Below are 24,770 nucleotides of genomic sequence, written 5' to 3' on the forward strand. Positions count from 1 at the left end.
AAAATTGCAGAAATTCCCCTTATTTGGGGGCAAAAATGCTGAAATTCCCCTTATTTTGGAGCAAAAATGCAGAAATTTTTCTTCTTTTAGGGCAAAAAGACAGAAATTCTTTTTATTTCAGGGCAAAAATACAGAAATTCCCCTTATTTTGGGGCAAAAATGCAGAAATTCCCCTTATTTTGGGCCAAATAGGCAGAAAATTCCCTTATTTTGGAGCAAAAGGATAGAAATTTAACTTATTTTAGGATAAAATTGCAGAAATTTCTCTTATTTTGGGGCAAAAATGCAGAAATTCCCATTATTTTGGGGTAAAAAGGCAGAAATTTCCCTTATTTTGGAATAAAATTGCAGAAATTTCCCATATTTTGGGGCAAAAATGCAGTAATGCTTCTAATTTGGGGGCAAAATTCAGAAATTTCACAAATTTTGAGTCAAAAAGGCAGAAGTTTCTCTTATTTTGGGAAAAAAATGCAGAAATTTCCCTCTTTATGGGACAAAATTGCAGAAATTTTCTTTGTTTTGGGTCAAACTGCAGAAATTTTTCTTATTTTGGGGTAAAAATGCAGTAATGCTTTTTGTTCACAAATACACATGTTTTATCCTCCCACTCCACAAGGGCATCATCTTTCCAGTTACTTTCTTGTCCCTCCACTTGTCAAGGTTTGTAACATCTGCAGTTTACTCTGTAACTAGAATTAAGTATTCTCTTTAAAGAAGAAAGCCATAGTTGGTCCATTTGCCTTACTACCAGGGTGTAGTCAATTCCTGTGAAACTGGACTTTCTTTTCTTTGGAACCAGTGTCTTTTTGGCGGGAACATCTTCACATAGTCCCACTATTTTTTTTTTTTTTTTTTTTTTTTTTTTTCAAAATCCTGCCGTCATATTTGGAAGTTTTCCTGTAGTCTGGCTTTGACCCGATGTTTCAATATAGCCTCTTGTGGGAAGAGATGCATGCTTTTAAGATCACATTCTTGATATAACAGGCCTCTTATTCAATTCAATGTCTAGTTCACAGTCCAGTACTCTTAAAAATTAATTCAGAACCCAAGTTTGAGGTAAATCTGTGTTCTTGAAAACTTAACATTCCTTTCACATTATGCATCCTGTGCCCTTTGCCATATCCTAAGATTTGCCAGGTGTTTGCTGATGTGTAGTTCCTTGAATACTTTCTTGTTTACCTCCTCTGCTGCTGGAACACAATATCTTTGTTCTAAATCGACCCAGGTAGCTTCTAAATCCCACCTCCAATTCCCAGGAAGGGGAAGTGGTGAGCAGACCGCCCGAGAGCGAGCCTGCTCTCGCGAGACTGCACGTTCTTCTCGCGCATCCCTGAAGGTGCCACAGGGCGGCCTGCCATCTAGCGGTCCCGGTTGGCGCGCAATGCAGACGCGGCTCTAAATGTGTACCTGCAAGCAGATGTTGAGGATCACTGAGCCCGCGATGTAGAAGTACGGGAAGTTCATTCGCAGCTGCCAGGACAACTCAAAGAAGGCGAGCAGGGTGCGAGAGAGCACCTTGCAGAAAACACCGTACGGGGTAGCGGCCGCAGGGCCCACAGCCCTGACCGCCAGGGCGGACGGGAAGTCGGCGGGGACCATGGCGTTGTCCCACTAGGTCGAGGTTCTCCAAAGCTTCGCGCACTCCCAAGCCGGACCGAGCCGTGGCCTGGATGAAGCGGCCACCGCTTCAGTCTCAACGCCATCGGCCGCCGCTCCCTCCCAGGTGGCACCTCTCAATACCTTTATCATTCCTTTTCTCACCTTTTTTATCATTTCGTTTTATCCCTCATTACAGTTTTACTTTATGTCATAGCGACATTCATATTTTTATACATCGGTATAAAATGTAGAGAAACACTCACTTGTTCTTCAGTATTTATAAGCATGCTTTTCTTTGATATTTATGCAATTCATATACAATAATTAATGGTAAATCAGCTTGAAATGTTTCTTTAATGACATACTTGGGGTTTTCATAAATGTTAGTATACTAACTGCAGATACCTGTACCATTTTTATTCTGATACCTTTATAGTAAGTATCAACAAAAGCCTTTGATAGAGTACTGTACAATAGGATATGGCCCAATGTCAATCTGTACTTTTTACTAGTAAAGGGACTTGAAATATCACATTTTCTCTATGATGTCTGCAAGGGCTCAAGTATCTCACTCCCACCTAGATCACCTTAACTTGACAAACCTGAGGTATTTTTTACCCAGAAAGGCAGGCTAAATTCATATAAATTAAACCCAACCACAACCAATAACGCCTAACCCTATACCCTAACCCTAAACCCTATACCTAACACAAGGCTTTTTTTTTTTAATTTATTTACTTCATGTGTGTGGGCATACTGTTGCTGTTTTCAGACACACCAGAAGAAGACATCAGATCCCATTACAGATGGTTGTGAGCCACCACGTAGTTGCTGGGAATTGAACTCGGGACCTTTGGAAGAGCAGTCAGTGCTCTTAACTGTTAAGTTATTTCTCCAGCACAACACAGGCAGTTTAAACCATTGAAGACTTTCTGTTTTACTTCTAGGTATATATAGTCCTTGCTACTCATTAACAGTTATTTTTCACTAAGAATAGATCCTTCTTCATCTACTTAATTGCTAGTTTTCAATTATTGTTAAGGGATTCAAGACATGTGATTAAACACATTAACTGTGAAACTTTCTATTTTTCTGTCTGAGAAAATATAGAAACTCATCGTAATGTTGATCCCATTCTTTAATAAAATATATGCATTAGTAACCATGCAACAGACTTAAGTAACAGAAATTCCCTTTATTGTGGGGCAAAATTGCTGAAATTTCCCTTTTTATAGACATAATTGCAGAAATTTCCCTTATCTTGGGGCAAAATTGCAGAAATTTCCCTTATTTTGGGCAAAATTGCAGAAATTCCCCAAATTTTGTGTCAAAATTGCAAAAATTCCCATTATTTTGAGGCAAAAATGCAGAAATTCCACTTTATTTTAATGCAAAATTGCAGAAATTCCCCTTATTTGGGGCAAAAAGGCAGAAATTTCCTTTATTTGGGGAAAAAATTACAGAAATTTCACTTATCATGGGACAGAAATCCAGAAATTTCCCTTATTTCGGGTCCAAAAGGCAGTAATTCCGCTAATTTGGGGGCAAATTGCAGAAATTAAACTTATTTTAGGGAAAAAGACTGAAATTCCCCTTATTTTTTCCAAAAAGACAGAAATACTTCTTATTTTAGGCCAAAAAGGCAGAAATTCCAATTAATTTTAAGCAAAAATGCAGTATTTTCCCTTATTTAGGGGCAAAAACCCAGTAATGCCCCTAATTTTGGGGCAAAAAGCAGAAATTCCCCTAATTATGGGGCAAAAAGGCAGAAATTCCCCTTATTTGGGGCAAAAAGACAGTAATGCCCCTAATTTTGGGTCAAAAAGGCAGAAATTCCCCTAATTTTTGAGCAAAATTGCAGAAATTTCCCTTATTTTGGGGCAAAATTGCAGAAATTCCACTTTATTTTAATGCAAAATTGCAGAAATTCCCATTATTTGGGGCAAAAAGGCAGAAATTCCCCTTATTGTGGGGCAAAATTGCTGAAATTTCCCTTTTTGGAGACAAAATTGCAGAAATTTCCCTTATTTTGGGTCAAAATTGTATAATTTTCCCTTATCTTGGGGCAAAAATGAGAAATTCCCCTTATTTTGGGTCAAAAATGAAGAAATTCCGCTTATTTGGGGTCAAAAATGCAGAAATAACCCTTATTTTAGGGCAAAAAGACTGAAATTCCTCTTATTTTGTGCCAAAAGGGCAGAAATTCTTATTTTAGGGCAAAAAGGCAGAAATTCCAGTTAATTTTGGGCAAAAATGCAGAAATTTCCCTTATTTGGGGCAAAAAGACTTTAATGCCCCTAATTTTGTGTCAAAAAGGCAGAAATTCCCCTAATTTTGGAGCAAAATTGCAGAAATTTCCCTTATTTTGGGGCAAAATTGCAGTAATATCCCTAATTTTCTGTCAAAATTGCAGATATTCTCTTTATTTTGGGGCAAAATTGCAGAAATTCCCAATTATTTTGGAGCAAAATTGCAGTAATACCCCTAATTTTGGAACAAAAAGGCAGAAATTCCCCTTCTTTTGGGGCAAAAAGGTAGAAATTCCACTTATTTTCGAGCAAAATTGCATGATTTTCCCTTATTATTGGGCAAAAAGGAAGTAATGCCCCTAATTTGGGGGCAAAAACGCAGAAATTCCCCTAATTTTGGGGCAAAATGCAGAAATTCTCCTTTTTGGGGGGCAAAAATGCAGAAATTTCCATTTTTGAGACAAAAATGCAGAAATTTCCCTTATTTTGGGGCAAAATTGCAGAAATTTCTTTTATCTTGGGGAATAATGCAGAAATTCCCCCTATTTCGGGTCAAAAAGGCAGAAATTCTGCTTATTTGGGGTCAAAAATGCAGAAATTACCCTTATTTTAGGGCAAAAAAACTGAAATTCCCCATATTTTGTGCCAAAAAAAACCAGAAATTCTTATTTTAGGGCAAAAAGGAAGAAATTCCACTTAATTTTGGACAAAAATGCAGAAATTTCCCTTATTTGGGGCAAAAAGACAGTAATGCCCCTAATTTTGTGTCAAAAAGGCAGAAATTCCCCTAATTTTTGAGCACAATTGCAGAAATTTCCATTATTTTGGGGCAAAATTGCAGTAATTTTCCTAATTTTGTGTCAAAATTCCAGAAATTCCCTTTATTTTGGGGCAAAATTGCAGAAATTCCCCTTATTTGGGGGCAAAAATGCTGAAATTCCCCTTATTTTGGAGCAAAAATGCAGAAATTTTCCTTATTTTAGGGCAAAAAACAGAAATTCTTTTTATTTCAGGGCAAAAATACAGAAATTCCCCTTATTTTGGGGCAAAAATGCAGAAATTCCCCTTATTTTGGGCCAAATAGGCAGAAATTTCCCTTATTTTGGAGCAAAAGGATAGAAATTTAACTTATTTTAGGATAAAATTGCAGAAATTTCTCTTATTTTGGGGCAAAAATGCAGAAATTCCCATTATTTGGGGGTAAAAAGGCAGAAATTTCCCTTATTTTGGAATAAAATTGCAGAAATTTCCCATATTTTGGGGCAAAAATGCAGTAATGCTTCTAATTTGGGGGCAAAATTCAGAAATTTCACAAATTTTGAGTCAAAAAGGCAGAAGTTTCTCTTATTTTGGGAAAAAAATGCAGAAATTTCCCTCTTTATGGGACAAAATTGCAGAAATTTTCTTTATTTTGGGTCAAACTGCAGAAATTTTTCTTATTTTGGGGTAAAAATGCAGTAATGCTTCTCATTTTGGGGCAATAATTCAGAAATTCCCCTAATTTTGGGGCAAAAAGGCAGAAATTCCCTTTATTGTGGGGCAAAATTGGTGAAATTTCCCTTTTTATAGACATAATTGCAGAAATTTCCCTTATCTTGGGGCAAAATTGCAGAAATTTCCCTTATTTTGGGCAAAATTGCAGAAATTCCCCTAATTTTGTGTCAAAATTGCAGAAATTCCCATTATTTTGAGGCAAAAATGCAGAAATTCCACTTTATTTTAATGCAAAATTGCAGAAATTCCCCTTATTTGGGGCAAAAAGGCAGAAATTTCCCTTATTTGGGGCAAAATTGCAGAAATTTCACTTATCATGGGACAGAAATCCAGAAATTTCCCTTATTTCGGGTCCAAAAGGCAGTAATTCCGCTAATTTGGGGGCAAATTGCAGAAATTAAACTTATTTTAGGGAAAAAGACTGAAATTCCCCTTATTTTTTCCAAAAAGACAGAAATACTTCTTATGTTAGGGCAAAAAGGCAGAAATTCCAATTAATTTTAAGCAAAAATGCAGAATTTTCCCTTATTTAGGGGCAAAAACCCAGTAATGCCCCTAATTGTGGGGCAAAGAGCAGAAATTCCCCTAATTTTGGGGCAAAAAGGCAGAAATTCCCCTTATTGTGGGGCAAAATTGCTGAAATTTCCCTTTTTGGAGACAAAATTGCAGAAATTTCCCTTATTTGGGGCAAAAAGACTTTAATGCTACTAATTTTGTGTCAAAAAGGCAGAAATTCCCCTAATTTTGGAGCAAAATTGCAGAAATTTCCCTTATTTTAGGGCAAAATTGCAGTAATTCCCCTAATTTTCTGTCAAAATTGCAGATATTCCCTTTATTTTGGGGCAAAATTGCAGAAATTCCCAATTATTTTGGAGCAAAATTGCACTAATACCCCTAATTTTGGATCAAAAATGCAGAAATTCCCCTTCTTTTGGGGCAAAAAGGTAGAAATTCCACTTATATTCAAGCAAAATCGCATGATTTTCCCTTATTATTGGGCAAAAAGGAAGTAATGCCCCTAATTTTGGTTCAAAAAGGCAGAAATTCCCCTAATTTTTGAGCACAATTGCAGATATTTCCATTATTTTCGGGCAAAATTGCAGTAATTCCCCTAATTTTGTGTCAAAATTCCAGAAATTCCCTTTATTTTGGGGCAAAATTGCAGAAATTCCCCTTATTTGGGGGCAAAAATGCTGAAATTCCCCTTATTTTGGAGCAAAAATGCAGAAATTTTTCTTCTTTTAGGGCAAAAAGACAGAAATTCTTTTTATTTCAGGGCAAAAATACAGAAATTCCCCTTATTTTGGGGCAAAAATGCAGAAATTCCCCTTATTTTGGGCCAAATAGGCAGAAAATTCCCTTATTTTGGAGCAAAAGGATAGAAATTTAACTTATTTTAGGATAAAATTGCAGAAATTTCTCTTATTTTGGGGCAAAAATGCAGAAATTCCCATTATTTTGGGGTAAAAAGGCAGAAATTTCCCTTATTTTGGAATAAAATTGCAGAAATTTCCCATATTTTGGGGCAAAAATGCAGTAATGCTTCTAATTTGGGGGCAAAATTCAGAAATTTCACAAATTTTGAGTCAAAAAGGCAGAAGTTTCTCTTATTTTGGGAAAAAAATGCAGAAATTTCCCTCTTTATGGGACAAAATTGCAGAAATTTTCTTTGTTTTGGGTCAAACTGCAGAAATTTTTCTTATTTTGGGGTAAAAATGCAGTAATGCTTTTTGTTCACAAATACACATGTTTTATCCTCCCACTCCACAAGGGCATCATCTTTCCAGTTACTTTCTTGTCCCTCCACTTGTCAAGGTTTGTAACATCTGCAGTTTACTCTGTAACTAGAATTAAGTATTCTCTTTAAAGAAGAAAGCCATAGTTGGTCCATTTGCCTTACTACCAGGGTGTAGTCAATTCCTGTGAAACTGGACTTTCTTTTCTTTGGAACCAGTGTCTTTTTGGCGGGAACATCTTCACATAGTCCCACTATTTTTTTTTTTTTTTTTTTTTTCAAAATCCTGCCGTCATATTTGGAAGTTTTCCTGTAGTCTGGCTTTGACCCGATGTTTCAATATAGCCTCTTGTGGGAAGAGATGCATGCTTTTAAGATCACATTCTTGATATAACAGGCCTCTTATTCAATTCAATGTCTAGTTCACAGTCCAGTACTCTTAAAAATTAATTCAGAACCCAAGTTTGAGGTAAATCTGTGTTCTTGAAAACTTAACATTCCTTTCACATTATGCATCCTGTGCCCTTTGCCATATCCTAAGATTTGCCAGGTGTTTGCTGATGTGTAGTTCCTTGAATACTTTCTTGTTTACCTCCTCTGCTGCTGGAACACAATATCTTTGTTCTAAATCGACCCAGGTAGCTTCTAAATCCCACCTCCAATTCCCAGGAAGGGGAAGTGGTGAGCAGACCGCCCGAGAGCGAGCCTGCTCTCGCGAGACTGCACGTTCTTCTCGCGCATCCCTGAAGGTGCCACAGGGCGGCCTGCCATCTAGCGGTCCCGGTTGGCGCGCAATGCAGACGCGGCTCTAAATGTGTACCTGCAAGCAGATGTTGAGGATCACTGAGCCCGCGATGTAGAAGTACGGGAAGTTCATTCGCAGCTGCCAGGACAACTCAAAGAAGGCGAGCAGGGTGCGAGAGAGCACCTTGCAGAAAACACCGTACGGGGTAGCGGCCGCAGGGCCCACAGCCCTGACCGCCAGGGCGGACGGGAAGTCGGCGGGGACCATGGCGTTGTCCCACTAGGTCGAGGTTCTCCAAAGCTTCGCGCACTCCCAAGCCGGACCGAGCCGTGGCCTGGATGAAGCGGCCACCGCTTCAGTCTCAACGCCATCGGCCGCCGCTCCCTCCCAGGTGGCACCTCTCAATACCTTTATCATTCCTTTTCTCACCTTTTTTATCATTTCGTTTTATCCCTCATTACAGTTTTACTTTATGTCATAGCGACATTCATATTTTTATACATCGGTATAAAATGTAGAGAAACACTCACTTGTTCTTCAGTATTTATAAGCATGCTTTTCTTTGATATTTATGCAATTCATATACAATAATTAATGGTAAATCAGCTTGAAATGTTTCTTTAATGACATACTTGGGGTTTTCATAAATGTTAGTATACTAACTGCAGATACCTGTACCATTTTTATTCTGATACCTTTATAGTAAGTATCAACAAAAGCCTTTGATAGAGTACTGTACAATAGGATATGGCCCAATGTCAATCTGTACTTTTTACTAGTAAAGGGACTTGAAATATCACATTTTCTCTATGATGTCTGCAAGGGCTCAAGTATCTCACTCCCACCTAGATCACCTTAACTTGACAAACCTGAGGTATTTTTTACCCAGAAAGGCAGGCTAAATTCATATAAATTAAACCCAACCACAACCAATAACGCCTAACCCTATACCCTAACCCTAAACCCTATACCTAACACAAGGCTTTTTTTTTTTAATTTATTTACTTCATGTGTGTGGGCATACTGTTGCTGTTTTCAGACACACCAGAAGAAGACATCAGATCCCATTACAGATGGTTGTGAGCCACCACGTAGTTGCTGGGAATTGAACTCGGGACCTTTGGAAGAGCAGTCAGTGCTCTTAACTGTTAAGTTATTTCTCCAGCACAACACAGGCAGTTTAAACCATTGAAGACTTTCTGTTTTACTTCTAGGTATATATAGTCCTTGCTACTCATTAACAGTTATTTTTCACTAAGAATAGATCCTTCTTCATCTACTTAATTGCTAGTTTTCAATTATTGTTAAGGGATTCAAGACATGTGATTAAACACATTAACTGTGAAACTTTCTATTTTTCTGTCTGAGAAAATATAGAAACTCATCGTAATGTTGATCCCATTCTTTAATAAAATATATGCATTAGTAACCATGCAACAGACTTAAGTAACAGAAATTCCCTTTATTGTGGGGCAAAATTGCTGAAATTTCCCTTTTTATAGACATAATTGCAGAAATTTCCCTTATCTTGGGGCAAAATTGCAGAAATTTCCCTTATTTTGGGCAAAATTGCAGAAATTCCCCAAATTTTGTGTCAAAATTGCAAAAATTCCCATTATTTTGAGGCAAAAATGCAGAAATTCCACTTTATTTTAATGCAAAATTGCAGAAATTCCCCTTATTTGGGGCAAAAAGGCAGAAATTTCCTTTATTTGGGGAAAAAATTGCAGAAATTTCACTTATCATGGGACAGAAATCCAGAAATTTCCCTTATTTCGGGTCCAAAAGGCAGTAATTCCGCTAATTTGGGGGCAAATTGCAGAAATTAAACTTATTTTAGGGAAAAAGACTGAAATTCCCCTTATTTTTTCCAAAAAGACAGAAATACTTCTTATTTTAGGCCAAAAAGGCAGAAATTCCAATTAATTTTAAGCAAAAATGCAGTATTTTCCCTTATTTAGGGGCAAAAACCCAGTAATGCCCCTAATTTTGGGGCAAAAAGCAGAAATTCCCCTAATTATGGGGCAAAAAGGCAGAAATTCCCCTTATTTGGGGCAAAAAGACAGTAATGCCCCTAATTTTGTGTCAAAAAGGCAGAAATTCCCCTAATTTTGTGTCAAAATTGCAGAAATTACCATTATTTTGAGGCAAAAATGCAGAAATTCCACTTTATTTTAATGCAAAATTGCAGAAATTCCCATTATTTGGGGCAAAAAGGCAGAAATTCCCCTTATTGTGGGGCAAAATTGCTGAAATTTCCCTTTTTGGAGACAAAATTGCAGAAATTTCCCTTATTTTGGGTCAAAATTGTATAATTTTCCCTTATCTTGGGGCAAAAATGAGAAATTCCCCTTATTTCGGGTCAAAAATGAAGAAATTCCGCTTATTTGGGGTCAAAAATGCAGAAATAACCCTTATTTTAGGGCAAAAAGACTGAAATTCCTCTTATTTTGTGCCAAAAGGGCAGAAATTCTTATTTTAGGGCAAAAAGGCAGAAATTCCAGTTAATTTTGGGCAAAAATGCAGAAATTTCCCTTATTTGGGGCAAAAAGACTTTAATGCCCCTAATTTTGTGTCAAAAAGGCAGAAATTCCCCTAATTTTGGAGCAAAATTGCAGAAATTTCCCTTATTTTGGGGCAAAATTGCAGTAATATCCCTAATTTTCTGTCAAAATTGCAGATATTCTCTTTATTTTGGGGCAAAATTGCAGAAATTCCCAATTATTTTGGAGCAAAATTGCAGTAATACCCCTAATTTTGGAACAAAAAGGCAGAAATTCCCCTTCTTTTGGGGCAAAAAGGTAGAAATTCCACTTATTTTCGAGCAAAATTGCATGATTTTCCCTTATTATTGGGCAAAAAGGAAGTAATGCCCCTAATTTGGGGGCAAAAAGGCAGAAATTCCCCTAATTTTGGGGCAAAATGCAGAAATTCTCCTTTTTTGGGGGCAAAAATGCAGAAATTTCCATTTTTGAGACAAAAATGCAGAAATTTCCCTTATTTTGGGGCAAAATTGCAGAAATTTCTTTTATCTTGGGGAATAATGCAGAAATTCCCCCTATTTCGGGTCAAAAAGGCAGAAATTCTGCTTATTTGGGGTCAAAAATGCAGAAATTACCCTTATTTTAGGGCAAAAAAACTGAAATTCCCCATATTTTGTGCCAAAAAAAACCAGAAATTCTTATTTTAGGGCAAAAAGGAAGAAATTCCACTTAATTTTGGACAAAAATGCAGAAATTTCCCTTATTTGGGGCAAAAAGACAGTAATGCCCCTAATTTTGTGTCAAAAAGGCAGAAATTCCCCTAATTTTTGAGCACAATTGCAGAAATTTCCATTATTTTGGGGCAAAATTGCAGTAATTTTCCTAATTTTGTGTCAAAATTCCAGAAATTCCCTTTATTTTGGGGCAAAATTGCAGAAATTCCCCTTATTTGGGGGCAAAAATGCTGAAATTCCCCTTATTTTGGAGCAAAAATGCAGAAATTTTCCTTATTTTAGGGCAAAAAACAGAAATTCTTTTTATTTCAGGGCAAAAATACAGAAATTCCCCTTATTTTGGGGCAAAAATGCAGAAATTCCCCTTATTTTGGGCCAAATAGGCAGAAATTTCCCTTATTTTGGAGCAAAAGGATAGAAATTTAACTTATTTTAGGATAAAATTGCAGAAATTTCTCTTATTTTGGGGCAAAAATGCAGAAATTCCCATTATTTGGGGGTAAAAAGGCAGAAATTTCCCTTATTTTGGAATAAAATTGCAGAAATTTCCCATATTTTGGGGCAAAAATGCAGTAATGCTTCTAATTTGGGGGCAAAATTCAGAAATTTCACAAATTTTGAGTCAAAAAGGCAGAAGTTTCTCTTATTTTGGGAAAAAAATGCAGAAATTTCCCTCTTTATGGGACAAAATTGCAGAAATTTTCTTTATTTTGGGTCAAACTGCAGAAATTTTTCTTATTTTGGGGTAAAAATGCAGTAATGCTTCTCATTTTGGGGCAATAATTCAGAAATTCCCCTAATTTTGGGGCAAAAAGGCAGAAATTCCCTTTATTGTGGGGCAAAATTGCTGAAATTTCCCTTTTTATAGACATAATTGCAGAAATTTCCCTTATCTTGGGGCAAAATTGCAGAAATTTCCCTTATTTTGGGCAAAATTGCAGAAATTCCCCTAATTTTGTGTCAAAATTGCAGAAATTCCCATTATTTTGAGGCAAAAATGCAGAAATTCCACTTTATTTTAATGCAAAATTGCAGAAATTCCCCTTATTTGGGGCAAAAAGGCAGAAATTTCCCTTATTTGGGGCAAAATTGCAGAAATTTCACTTATCATGGGACAGAAATCCAGAAATTTCCCTTATTTCGGGTCCAAAAGGCAGTAATTCCGCTAATTTGGGGGCAAATTGCAGAAATTAAACTTATTTTAGGGAAAAAGACTGAAATTCCCCTTATTTTTTCCAAAAAGACAGAAATACTTCTTATGTTAGGGCAAAAAGGCAGAAATTCCAATTAATTTTAAGCAAAAATGCAGAATTTTCCCTTATTTAGGGGCAAAAACCCAGTAATGCCCCTAATTGTGGGGCAAAGAGCAGAAATTCCCCTAATTTTGGGGCAAAAAGGCAGAAATTCCCCTTATTGTGGGGCAAAATTGCTGAAATTTCCCTTTTTGGAGACAAAATTGCAGAAATTTCCCTTATTTTGGGGCAAAATTGCAGAAATTTCTTTTATCTTGGGAAAAATGCAGAAATTTCCATTTTTTGGGACAAAATTGCAGAAATTTCCCTTATTTTGTGGCAAAATTGCAGAAATTTCTTTTATCTTGGGGAAAAATGCAGAAATTCCCCTTATTTCGGGTCAAAAAGGCAGAAATTCCGCTTATTTGGGGTCAAAAATGCAGAAATTACCCTTATTTTAGGGCAAAAAGACTGAAATTCCCCATATTTTGTGCCAGAAAAACAGAAATTCTTATTTTAGGGCAAAAAGGAAGAAATTCCACTTAATTTTGGACAAAAATGCAGAAATTTCCCTTATTTGGGGCAAAAAGAAAGTAATGCCCCTAATTTTGTGTCAAAAAGGCAGAAATTCCCCTAATTTTGGAGCAAAATTGCAGAAATTTCCCTTATTTTTGGGCAAAATTGCAGTAAATCCCCTAATTTTGTGTCAAAATTCCAGAAATTCCCTTAATTTTGGGGCAAAATTGCAGAAATTCCCATTATTTGGGGGCAAAAATGCTGAACTTCCCCTTATTTTGGAGGAAAAATGCAGAAATTTTCCTTATTTTAGGGCAAAAAGACAGAAATTCTCTTTATCAGGGCAAAAATACAGAAATTCCCCTTAATTTGGGGCAAAAATGCAGAAATGCCCCTTATTTTGGGCCAAATAAGCAGAAATTTCCCTTATTTTGGAGCAAAAGGATAGAAATTTAACTTATTTTAGGATAAAATTGCAGAAATTTCCCTTATTTTGTGGCAAAAATACAGAAATTCCCATTATTTTGGGGTAAAAAGGCAGAAATTTCCCTTATTTTGGAATAAAATTGCAGAAATTTCCCATATTTTGGGGCAAAAATGCAGTAATGCTTCTAATTTGGGGGCAAAATTCAGAAATTTCACAAATTTTGAGTCAAAAAGGCAGAAGTTTCTCTTATTTTGGGAAAAAAATGCAGAAATTTCCCTCTTTATGGGACAAAATTGCAGAAATTTTCTTTGTTTTGGGTCAAACTGCAGAAATTTTTCTTATTTTGGGGTAAAAATGCAGTAATGCTTTTTGTTCACAAATACACATGTTTTATCCTCCCACTCCACAAGGGCATCATCTTTCCAGTTACTTTCTTGTCCCTCCACTTGTCAAGGTTTGTAACATCTGCAGTTTACTCTGTAACTAGAATTAAGTATTCTCTTTAAAGAAGAAAGCCATAGTTGGTCCATTTGCCTTACTACCAGGGTGTAGTCAATTCCTGTGAAACTGGACTTTCTTTTCTTTGGAACCAGTGTCTTTTTGGCGGGAACATCTTCACATAGTCCCACTATTTTTTTTTTTTTTTTTTTTTTTTTTTTTTTTTTTTCAAAATCCTGCCGTCATATTTGGAAGTTTTCCTGTAGTCTGGCTTTGACCCGATGTTTCAATATAGCCTCTTGTGGGAAGAGATGCATGCTTTTAAGATCACATTCTTGATATAACAGGCCTCTTATTCAATTCAATGTCTAGTTCACAGTCCAGTACTCTTAAAAATTAATTCAGAACCCAAGTTTGAGGTAAATCTGTGTTCTTGAAAACTTAACATTCCTTTCACATTATGCATCCTGTGCCCTTTGCCATATCCTAAGATTTGCCAGGTGTTTGCTGATGTGTAGTTCCTTGAATACTTTCTTGTTTACCTCCTCTGCTGCTGGAACACAATATCTTTGTTCTAAATCGACCCAGGTAGCTTCTAAATCCCACCTCCAATTCCCAGGAAGGGGAAGTGGTGAGCAGACCGCCCGAGAGCGAGCCTGCTCTCGCGAGACTGCACGTTCTTCTCGCGCATCCCTGAAGGTGCCACAGGGCGGCCTGCCATCTAGCGGTCCCGGTTGGCGCGCAATGCAGACGCGGCTCTAAATGTGTACCTGCAAGCAGATGTTGAGGATCACTGAGCCCGCGATGTAGAAGTACGGGAAGTTCATTCGCAGCTGCCAGGACAACTCAAAGAAGGCGAGCAGGGTGCGAGAGAGCACCTTGCAGAAAACACCGTACGGGGTAGCGGCCGCAGGGCCCACAGCCCTGACCGCCAGGGCGGACGGGAAGTCGGCGGGGACCATGGCGTTGTCCCACTAGGTCGAGGTTCTCCAAAGCTTCGCGCACTCCCAAGCCGGACCGAGCCGTGGCCTGGATGAAGCGGCCACCGCTTCAGTCTCAACGCCATCGGCCGCTGCTCCCTCCCAGGTGGCACCTCTCAATACCTTTATCATTCCTTTTCTCACCTTTTTTATCATTTCGTTTTATCCCTCATTACAGTTTTACTTTATGTCATAGCGACATTCATATTTTTATACATCGGTATAAAATGTAGAGAAACACTCACTTGTTCTTCAGTATTTATAAGCATGCTTTTCTTTGATATTTATGCAATTCATATACAATAATTAATGGTAAATCAGCTTGAAATGTTTCTTTAATGACATACTTGGGGTTTTCATAAATGTTAGTATACTAACTGCAGATACCTGTACCATTTTTATTCTGATACCTTTATAGTAAGTATCAACAAAAGCCTTTGATAGAGTACTGTACAATAGGATATGGCCCAATGTCAATCTGTACTTTTTACTAGTAAAGGGACTTGAAATATCACATTTTCTCTATGATGTCTGCAAGGGCTCAAGTATCTCACTCCCACCTAGATCACCTTAACTTGACAAACCTGAGGTATTTTTTACCCAGAAAGGCAGGCTAAATTCATATAAATTAAACCCAACCACAACCAATAACGCCTAACCCTATACCCTAACCCTAAACCCTATACCTAACACAAGGCTTTTTTTTTTTAATTTATTTACTTCATGTGTGTGGGCATACTGTTGCTGTTTTCAGACACACCAGAAGAAGACATCAGATCCCATTACAGATGGTTGTGAGCCACCACGTAGTTGCTGGGAATTGAACTCGGGACCTTTGGAAGAGCAGTCAGTGCTCTTAACTGTTAAGTTATTTCTCCAGCACAACACAGGCAGTTTAAACCATTGAAGACTTTCTGTTTTACTTCTAGGTATATATAGTCCTTGCTACTCATTAACAGTTATTTTTCACTAAGAATAGATCCTTCTTCATCTACTTAATTGCTAGTTTTCAATTATTGTTAAGGGATTCAAGACATGTGATTAAACACATTAACTGTGAAACTTTCTATTTTTCTGTCTGAGAAAATATAGAAACTCATCGTAATGTTGATCCCATTCTTTAATAAAATATATGCATTAGTAACCATGCAACAGACTTAAGTAACAGAAATTCCCTTTATTGTGGGGCAAAATTGCTGAAATTTCCCTTTTTATAGACATAATTGCAGAAATTTCCCTTATCTTGGGGCAAAATTGCAGAAATTTCCCTTATTTTGGGCAAAATTGCAGAAATTCCCCAAATTTTGTGTCAAAATTGCAAAAATTCCCATTATTTTGAGGCAAAAATGCAGAAATTCCACTTTATTTTAATGCAAAATTGCAGAAATTCCCCTTATTTGGGGCAAAAAGGCAGAAATTTCCTTTATTTGGGGAAAAAATTGCAGAAATTTCACTTATCATGGGACAGAAATCCAGAAATTTCCCTTATTTCGGGTCCAAAAGGCAGTAATTCCGCTAATTTGGGGGCAAATTGCAGAAATTAAACTTATTTTAGGGAAAAAGACTGAAATTCCCCTTATTTTTTCCAAAAAGACAGAAATACTTCTTATTTTAGGCCAAAAAGGCAGAAATTCCAATTAATTTTAAGCAAAAATGCAGTATTTTCCCTTATTTAGGGGCAAAAACCCAGTAATGCCCCTAATTTTGGGGCAAAAAGCAGAAATTCCCCTAATTATGGGGCAAAAAGGCAGAAATTCCCCTTATTTGGGGCAAAAAGACAGTAATGCCCCTAATTTTGTGTCAAAAAGGCAGAAATTCCCCTAATTTTGTGTCAAAATTGCAGAAATTACCATTATTTTGAGGCAAAAATGCAGAAATTCCACTTTATTTTAATGCAAAATTGCAGAAATTCCCATTATTTGGGGCAAAAAGGCAGAAATTCCCCTTATTGTGGGGCAAAATTGCTGAAATTTCCCTTTTTGGAGACAAAATTGCAGAAATTTCCCTTATTTTGGGTCAAAATTGTATAATTTTCCCTTATCTTGGGGCAAAAATGAGAAATTCCCCTTATTTCGGGTCAAAAATGAAGAAATTCCGCTTATTTGGGGTCAAAAATGCAGAAATAACCCTTATTTTAGGGCAAAAAGACTGAAATTCCTCTTATTTTGTGCCAAAAGGGCAGAAATTCTTATTTTAGGTCAAAAAGGCAGAAATTCCAGTTAATTTTGGGCAAAAATGCAGAAATTTCCCTTATTTGGGGCAAAAAGACTTTAATGCCCCTAATTTTGTGTCAAAAAGGCAGAAATTCCCCTAATTTTGGAGCAAAATTGCAGAAATTTCCCTTATTTTGGGGCAAAATTGCAGTAATATCCCTAATTTTCTGTCAAAATTGCAGATATTCTCTTTATTTTGGGGCAAAATTGCAGAAATTCCCAATTATTTTGGAGCAAAATTGCAGTAATACCCCTAATTTTGGAACAAAAAGGCAGAAATTCCCCTTCTTTTGGGGCAAAAAGGTAGAAATTCCACTTATTTTCGAGCAAAATTGCATGATTTTCCCTTATTATTGGGCAAAAAGGAAGTAATGCCCCTAATTTGGGGGCAAAAAGGCAGAAATTCCCCTAATTTTGGGGCAAAATGCAGAAATTCTCCTTTTTTGGGGGCAAAAATGCAGAAATTTCCATTTTTGAGACAAAAATGCAGAAATTTCCCTTATTTTGGGGCAAAATTGCAGAAATTTCTTTTATCTTGGGGAATAATGCAGAAATTCCCCCTATTTCGGGTCAAAAAGGCAGAAATTCTGCTTATTTGGGGTCAAAAATGCAGAAATTACCCTTATTTTAGGGCAAAAAGACTGAAATTCCCCATATTTTGTGCCAAAAAAAACCAGAAATTCTTATTTTAGGGCAAAAAGGAAGAAATTCCACTTAATTTTGGACAAAAATGCAGAAATTTCCCTTATTTGGGGCAAAAAGACAGTAATGCCCCTAATTTTGTGTCAAAAAGGCAGAAATTCCCCTAATTTTTGAGCACAATTGCAGAAATTTCCATTATTTTGGGGCAAAATTGCAGTAATTTTCCTAATTTTGTGTCAAAATTCCAGAAATTCCCTTTATTTTGGGGCAAAATTGCAGAAATTCCCCTTATTTGGGGGCAAAAATGCTGAAATTCCCCTTATTTTGGAGCAAAAATGCAGAAATTTTCCTTATTTTAGGGCAAAAAACAGAAATTCTTTTTATTTCAGGGCAAAAATACAGAAATTCCCCTTATTTTGGGGCAAAAATGCAGAAATTCCCCTTATTTTGGGCCAAATAGGCAGAAATTTCCCTTATTTTGGAGCAAAAGGATAGAAATTTAACTTATTTTAGGATAAAATTGCAGAAATTTCTCTTATTTTGGGGCAAAAATGCAGAAATTCCCATTATTTGGGGGTAAAAAGGCAGAAATTTCCCTTATTTTGGAATAAAATTGCAGAAATTTCCCATATTTTGGGGCAAGAATGCAGTAATGCTTCTAATTTGGGGGCAAAATTCAGAAATTTCACAAATTTTGAGTCAAAAAGGCAGAAGTTTCTCTTATTTTGGGAAAAAAATGCAGAAATTTCCCTCTTTATGGGACAAAATTGCAGAAATTTTCTTTATTTTGGGTCAAACTGCAGAAATTTTTCTTATTTTGGGGTAAAAATGCAGTAATGCTTCTAATTTTGGGGCAATAATTCAGAAATTCCCCTAATTTTGGGGCAAAAAGGCAGAAATTCCCTTTATTGTGGGGCAAAATTGCTGAAATTTCCCTTTTTATAGACATAATTGCAGAAATTTCCCTTATCTTGGGGCAAAATTGCAGAAATTTCCCTTATTTTGGGCAAAATTGCAGAAATTCCCCTAATTTTGTGTCAAAATTGCAGAAATTCCCATTATTTTGAGGCAAAAATGCAGAAATTCCACTTTATTTTAATGCAAAATTGCAGAAATTCCCCTTATTTGGGGCAAAAAGGCAGAAATTTCCCTTATTTGGGGCAAAATTGCAGAAATTTCACTTATCATGGGACAGAAATCCAGAAATTTCCCTTATTTCGGGTCCAAAAGGCAGTAATTCCGCTAATTTGGGGGCAAATTGCAGAAATTAAACTTATTTTAGGGAAAAAGACTGAAATTCCCCTTATTTTTTCCAAAAAGACAGAAATACTTCTTATGTTAGGGCAAAAAGGCAGAAATTCCAATTAATTTTAAGCAAAAATGCAGAATTTTCCCTTATTTAGGGGCAAAAACCCAGTAATGCCCCTAATTGTGGGGCAAAGAGCAGAAATTCCCCTAATTTTGGGGCAAAAAGGCAGAAATTCCCCTTATTGTGGGGCAAAATTGCTGAAATTTCCCTTTTTGGAGACAAAATTGCAGAAATTTCCCTTATTTTGGGGCAAAATTGCAGAAATTTCTTTTATCTTGGGAAAAATGCAGAAATTTCCATTTTTTGGGACAAAATTGCAGAAATTTCCCTTATTTTGTGGCAAAATTGCAGAAATTTCTTTTATCTTGGGGAAAAATGCAGAAATTCCCCTTATTTCGGGTCAAAAAGGCAGAAATTCCGCTTATTTGGGGTCAAAAATGCAGAAATTACCCTTATTTTAGGGCAAAAAGACTGAAATTCCCCATATTTTGTGCCAGAAAAACAGAAATTCTTATTTTAGGGCAAAAAGGAAGAAATTCCACTTAATTTTGGACAAAAATGCAGAAATTTCCCTTATTTGGGGCAAAAAGAAAGTAATGCCCCTAATTTTGTGTCAAAAAGGCAGAAATTCCCCTAATTTTGGAGCAAAATTGCAGAAATTTCCCTTATTTTTGGGCAAAATTGCAGTAAATCCCCTAATTTTGTGTCAAAATTCCAGAAATTCCCTTAATTTTGGGGCAAAATTGCAGAAATTCCCATTATTTGGGGGCAAAAATGCTGAACTTCCCCTTATTTTGGAGGAAAAATGCAGAAATTTTCCTTATTTTAGGGCAAAAAGACAGAAATTCTCTTTATCAGGGCAAAAATACAGAAATTCCCCTTAATTTGGGGCAAAAATGCAGAAATGCCCCTTATTTTGGGCCAAATAAGCAGAAATTTCCCTTATTTTGGAGCAAAAGGATAGAAATTTAACTTATTTTAGGATAAAATTGCAGAAATTTCCCTTATTTTGTGGCAAAAATACAGAAATTCCCATTATTTTGGGGTAAAAAGGCAGAAATTTCCCTTATTTTGGAATAAAATTGCAGAAATTTCCCATATTTTGGGGCAAAAATGCAGTAATGCTTCTAATTTGGGGGCAAAATTCAGAAATTTCACAAATTTTGAGTCAAAAAGGCAGAAGTTTCTCTTATTTTGGGAAAAAAATGCAGAAATTTCCCTCTTTATGGGACAAAATTGCAGAAATTTTCTTTGTTTTGGGTCAAACTGCAGAAATTTTTCTTATTTTGGGGTAAAAATGCAGTAATGCTTTTTGTTCACAAATACACATGTTTTATCCTCCCACTCCCCAAGGGCATCATCTTTCCAGTTACTTTCTTGTCCCTCCACTTGTCAAGGTTTGTAACATCTGCAGTTTACTCTGTAACTAGAATTAAGTATTCTCTTTAAAGAAGAAAGCCATAGTTGGTCCATTTGCCTTACTACCAGGGTGTAGTCAATTCCTGTGAAACTGGACTTTCTTTTCTTTGGAACCAGTGTCTTTTTGGCGGGAACATCTTCACATAGTCCCACTATTTTTTTTTTTTTTTTTTTTTTTTTTTTTTTTTTTTCAAAATCCTGCCGTCATATTTGGAAGTTTTCCTGTAGTCTGGCTTTGACCCGATGTTTCAATATAGCCTCTTGTGGGAAGAGATGCATGCTTTTAAGATCACATTCTTGATATAACAGGCCTCTTATTCAATTCAATGTCTAGTTCACAGTCCAGTACTCTTAAAAATTAATTCAGAACCCAAGTTTGAGGTAAATCTGTGTTCTTGAAAACTTAACATTCCTTTCACATTATGCATCCTGTGCCCTTTGCCATATCCTAAGATTTGCCAGGTGTTTGCTGATGTGTAGTTCCTTGAATACTTTCTTGTTTACCTCCTCTGCTGCTGGAACACAATATCTTTGTTCTAAATCGACCCAGGTAGCTTCTAAATCCCACCTCCAATTCCCAGGAAGGGGAAGTGGTGAGCAGACCGCCCGAGAGCGAGCCTGCTCTCGCGAGACTGCACGTTCTTCTCGCGCATCCCTGAAGGTGCCACAGGGCGGCCTGCCATCTAGCGGTCCCGGTTGGCGCGCAATGCAGACGCGGCTCTAAATGTGTACCTGCAAGCAGATGTTGAGGATCACTGAGCCCGCGATGTAGAAGTACGGGAAGTTCATTCGCAGCTGCCAGGACAACGCAAAGAAGGCGAGCAGGGTGCGAGAGAGCACCTTGCAGAAAACACCGTACGGGGTAGCGGCCGCAGGGCCCACAGCCCTGACCGCCAGGGCGGACGGGAAGTCGGCGGGGACCATGGCGTTGTCCCACTAGGTCGAGGTTCTCCAAAGCTTCGCGCACTCCCAAGCCGGACCGAGCCGTGGCCTGGATGAAGCGGCCACCGCTTCAGTCTCAACGCCATCGGCCGCTGCTCCCTCCCAGGTGGCACCTCTCAATACCTTTATCATTCCTTTTCTCACCTTTTTTATCATTTCGTTTTATCCCTCATTACAGTTTTACTTTATGTCATAGCGACATTCATATTTTTATACATCGGTATAAAATGTAGAGAAACACTCACTTGTTCTTCAGTATTTATAAGCATGCTTTTCTTTGATATTTATGCAATTCATATACAATAATTAATGGTAAATCAGCTTGAAATGTTTCTTTAATGACATACTTGGGGTTTTCATAAATGTTAGTATACTAACTGCAGATACCTGTACCATTTTTATTCTGATACCTTTATAGTAAGTATCAACAAAAGCCTTTGATAGAGTACTGTACAATAGGATATGGCCCAATGTCAATCTGTACTTTTTACTAGTAAAGGGACTTGAAATATCACATTTTCTCTATGATGTCTGCAAGGGCTCAAGTATCTCACTCCCACCTAGATCACCTTAACTTGACAAACCTGAGGTATTTTTTACCCAGAAAGGCAGGCTAAATTCATATAAATTAAACCCAACCACAACCAATAACGCCTAACCCTATACCCTAACCCTAAACCCTATACCTAACACAAGGCTTTTTTTTTTTAATTTATTTACTTCATGTGTGTGGGCATACTGTTGCTGTTTTCAGACACACCAGAAGAAGACATCAGATCCCATTACAGATGGTTGTGAGCCACCACGTAGTTGCTGGGAATTGAACTCGGGACCTTTGGAAGAGCAGTCAGTGCTCTTAACTGTTAAGTTATTTCTCCAGCACAACACAGGCAGTTTAAACCATTGAAGACTTTCTGTTTTACTTCTAGGTATATATAGTCCTTGCTACTCATTAACAGTTATTTTTCACTAAGAATAGATCCTTCTTCATCTACTTAATTGCTAGTTTTCAATTATTGTTAAGGGATTCAAGACATGTGATTAAACACATTAACTGTGAAACTTTCTATTTTTCTGTCTGAGAAAATATAGAAACTCATCGTAATGTTGATCCCATTCTTTAATAAAATATATGCATTAGTAACCATGCAACAGACTTAAGTAACAGAAATTCCCTTTATTGTGGGGCAAAATTGCTGAAATTTCCCTTTTTATAGACATAATTGCAGAAATTTCCCTTATCTTGGGGCAAAATTGCAGAAATTTCCCTTATTTTGGGCAAAATTGCAGAAATTCCCCAAATTTTGTGTCAAAATTGCAAAAATTCCCATTATTTTGAGGCAAAAATGCAGAAATTCCACTTTATTTTAATGCAAAATTGCAGAAATTCCCCTTATTTGGGGCAAAAAGGCAGAAATTTCCTTTATTTGGGGAAAAAATTGCAGAAATTTCACTTATCATGGGACAGAAATCCAGAAATTTCCCTTATTTCGGGTCCAAAAGGCAGTAATTCCGCTAATTTGGGGGCAAATTGCAGAAATTAAACTTATTTTAGGGAAAAAGACTGAAATTCCCCTTATTTTTTCCAAAAAGACAGAAATACTTCTTATTTTAGGCCAAAAAGGCAGAAATTCCAATTAATTTTAAGCAAAAATGCAGTATTTTCCCTTATTTAGGGGCAAAAACCCAGTAATGCCCCTAATTTTGGGGCAAAAAGCAGAAATTCCCCTAATTATGGGGCAAAAAGGCAGAAATTCCCCTTATTTGGGGCAAAAAGACAGTAATGCCCCTAATTTTGTGTCAAAAAGGCAGAAATTCCCCTAATTTTGTGTCAAAATTGCAGAAATTACCATTATTTTGAGGCAAAAATGCAGAAATTCCACTTTATTTTAATGCAAAATTGCAGAAATTCCCATTATTTGGGGCAAAAAGGCAGAAATTCCCCTTATTGTGGGGCAAAATTGCTGAAATTTCCCTTTTTGGAGACAAAATTGCAGAAATTTCCCTTATTTTGGGTCAAAATTGTATAATTTTCCCTTATCTTGGGGCAAAAATGAGAAATTCCCCTTATTTCGGGTCAAAAATGAAGAAATTCCGCTTATTTGGGGTCAAAAATGCAGAAATAACCCTTATTTTAGGGCAAAAAGACTGAAATTCCTCTTATTTTGTGCCAAAAGGGCAGAAATTCTTATTTTAGGTCAAAAAGGCAGAAATTCCAGTTAATTTTGGGCAAAAATGCAGAAATTTCCCTTATTTGGGGCAAAAAGACTTTAATGCCCCTAATTTTGTGTCAAAAAGGCAGAAATTCCCCTAATTTTGGAGCAAAATTGCAGAAATTTCCCTTATTTTGGGGCAAAATTGCAGTAATATCCCTAATTTTCTGTCAAAATTGCAGATATTCTCTTTATTTTGGGGCAAAATTGCAGAAATTCCCAATTATTTTGGAGCAAAATTGCAGTAATACCCCTAATTTTGGAACAAAAAGGCAGAAATTCCCCTTCTTTTGGGGCAAAAAGGTAGAAATTCCACTTATTTTCGAGCAAAATTGCATGATTTTCCCTTATTATTGGGCAAAAAGGAAGTAATGCCCCTAATTTGGGGGCAAAAAGGCAGAAATTCCCCTAATTTTGGGGCAAAATGCAGAAATTCTCCTTTTTTGGGGGCAAAAATGCAGAAATTTCCATTTTTGAGACAAAAATGCAGAAATTTCCCTTATTTTGGGGCAAAATTGCAGAAATTTCTTTTATCTTGGGGAATAATGCAGAAATTCCCCCTATTTCGGGTCAAAAAGGCAGAAATTCTGCTTATTTGGGGTCAAAAATGCAGAAATTACCCTTATTTTAGGGCAAAAAGACTGAAATTCCCCATATTTTGTGCCAAAAAAAACCAGAAATTCTTATTTTAGGGCAAAAAGGAAGAAATTCCACTTAATTTTGGACAAAAATGCAGAAATTTCCCTTATTTGGGGCAAAAAGACAGTAATGCCCCTAATTTTGTGTCAAAAAGGCAGAAATTCCCCTAATTTTTGAGCACAATTGCAGAAATTTCCATTATTTTGGGGCAAAATTGCAGTAATTTTCCTAATTTTGTGTCAAAATTCCAGAAATTCCCTTTATTTTGGGGCAAAATTGCAGAAATTCCCCTTATTTGGGGGCAAAAATGCTGAAATTCCCCTTATTTTGGAGCAAAAATGCAGAAATTTTCCTTATTTTAGGGCAAAAAACAGAAATTCTTTTTATTTCAGGGCAAAAATACAGAAATTCCCCTTATTTTGGGGCAAAAATGCAGAAATTCCCCTTATTTTGGGCCAAATAGGCAGAAATTTCCCTTATTTTGGAGCAAAAGGATAGAAATTTAACTTATTTTAGGATAAAATTGCAGAAATTTCTCTTATTTTGGGGCAAAAATGCAGAAATTCCCATTATTTGGGGGTAAAAAGGCAGAAATTTCCCTTATTTTGGAATAAAATTGCAGAAATTTCCCATATTTTGGGGCAAGAATGCAGTAATGCTTCTAATTTGGGGGCAAAATTCAGAAATTTCACAAATTTTGAGTCAAAAAGGCAGAAGTTTCTCTTATTTTGGGAAAAAAATGCAGAAATTTCCCTCTTTAT

The 24,770-nt window shown here is 36.7% G+C and overlaps 4 protein-coding genes across 4 annotated transcripts; all 4 read right to left on the bottom strand.

The window, feature by feature from the left end:
• Nucleotides 1–1,395: 1,395 nt before the first annotated feature.
• On the bottom strand, nucleotides 1,396–1,599 carry LOC308438702 (small integral membrane protein 10-like protein 1; the record flags this gene model as incomplete). Its single annotated transcript, XM_080940175.1, has 1 exon — nucleotides 1,396–1,599. The coding sequence occupies one exon, from the start codon at nucleotides 1,597–1,599 to the stop codon at nucleotides 1,396–1,398; it is 204 nt and encodes a 67-aa protein (XP_080796301.1).
• A 6,286-nt stretch (nucleotides 1,600–7,885) lies between these two features.
• Nucleotides 7,886–8,089, bottom strand: LOC308436803 (small integral membrane protein 10-like protein 1; the record flags this gene model as incomplete). Its single annotated transcript, XM_080937781.1, has 1 exon — nucleotides 7,886–8,089. The coding sequence occupies one exon, from the start codon at nucleotides 8,087–8,089 to the stop codon at nucleotides 7,886–7,888; it is 204 nt and encodes a 67-aa protein (XP_080793907.1).
• Nucleotides 8,090–14,410: 6,321 nt separating this feature from the next.
• On the bottom strand, nucleotides 14,411–14,614 carry LOC308434169 (small integral membrane protein 10-like protein 1; the record flags this gene model as incomplete). Its single annotated transcript, XM_080934340.1, has 1 exon — nucleotides 14,411–14,614. One exon carries the CDS (start codon nucleotides 14,612–14,614, stop codon nucleotides 14,411–14,413), a length of 204 nt encoding a protein of 67 aa, XP_080790466.1.
• Nucleotides 14,615–20,935: 6,321 nt separating this feature from the next.
• Nucleotides 20,936–21,139, bottom strand: LOC308427575 (small integral membrane protein 10-like protein 1; the record flags this gene model as incomplete). Its single annotated transcript, XM_080925719.1, has 1 exon — nucleotides 20,936–21,139. One exon carries the CDS (start codon nucleotides 21,137–21,139, stop codon nucleotides 20,936–20,938), a length of 204 nt encoding a protein of 67 aa, XP_080781845.1.
• Between the last annotated feature and the right edge of the window lie 3,631 nt (nucleotides 21,140–24,770).

Source organism: Micromys minutus, assembly GCF_963924665.1.
Source record: "Micromys minutus genome assembly, chromosome: 1".
NCBI classification, from domain to species: domain Eukaryota; kingdom Metazoa; phylum Chordata; class Mammalia; order Rodentia; family Muridae; genus Micromys; species Micromys minutus.